Here is a 600-nt window from a genome sequence, read left to right on the forward strand (position 1 = left end):
GACAGAAGGATGTATGTGAATATGAATTAAAGTGTGAGAGCTCAGGACTCACAGTTGTGTATTTTCCGAGCTGACAGAGCGAAGGGAAGGTTTCCCTATGTGCTTTGCTGACTTTATTAACCAGTTCTTCCAGTTCACCACTCAGCTCGTAGCTTTCTGGAAGAACCACCTCCTCTTTTATATCCTTCTTTTTCTTATTCCTGTCATTCCGGACCGCTTAAAGATAAAGAACAACACAAAATGAAGCCAACCATGTAGCATACATGAATTCAAAAAAGAAAAAAGAAAGAAAAAAAACATGCTACTCATGAGTTAGACAATATAATTAATTTTGGGTTTTATTCATACTAGGTAGTTCAGAACAAGACTTTTTTTAAGGCAATCATAGATGTGCTTTTTACAAACTCGTGCATTCACTCTAAACTACAGCTTGCATGTCTTTATTGGTTGTGTGAACTGAGAACAATATAGATGGTGACGTACTGCTCTGATTTTTACCTTCCTTAGACATGCCAACCTCAAAGCACTTCTGCAGCCGGCAGTACTGACAGCGGTTCCGTGTCACCTTATTGATCTGGCAGTTTTTGTCTCTGTGGCAGG

The 600-nt window shown here is 39.3% G+C and overlaps 1 protein-coding gene across 1 annotated transcript; it reads right to left on the reverse strand.

The window, feature by feature from the left end:
- Positions 1-52: 52 nt before the first annotated feature.
- On the reverse strand, positions 53-592 carry LOC107581138 (retinoic acid receptor gamma-B-like; the record flags this gene model as incomplete). Its single annotated transcript, XM_016266693.1, has 2 exons — positions 53-216; positions 499-592. Coding segments are annotated over 2 exons (258 nt in total), but the record flags the coding sequence as incomplete, so codon positions are not given.
- Positions 593-600: the final 8 nt, after the last annotated feature.

The sequence above is a fragment of the Sinocyclocheilus grahami genome, unplaced genomic scaffold (assembly GCF_001515645.1).
Source record: "Sinocyclocheilus grahami isolate Dianchi unplaced genomic scaffold, SAMN03320097.WGS_v1.1 scaffold83346.1, whole genome shotgun sequence".
Lineage (NCBI taxonomy): Eukaryota > Metazoa > Chordata > Actinopteri > Cypriniformes > Cyprinidae > Sinocyclocheilus > Sinocyclocheilus grahami.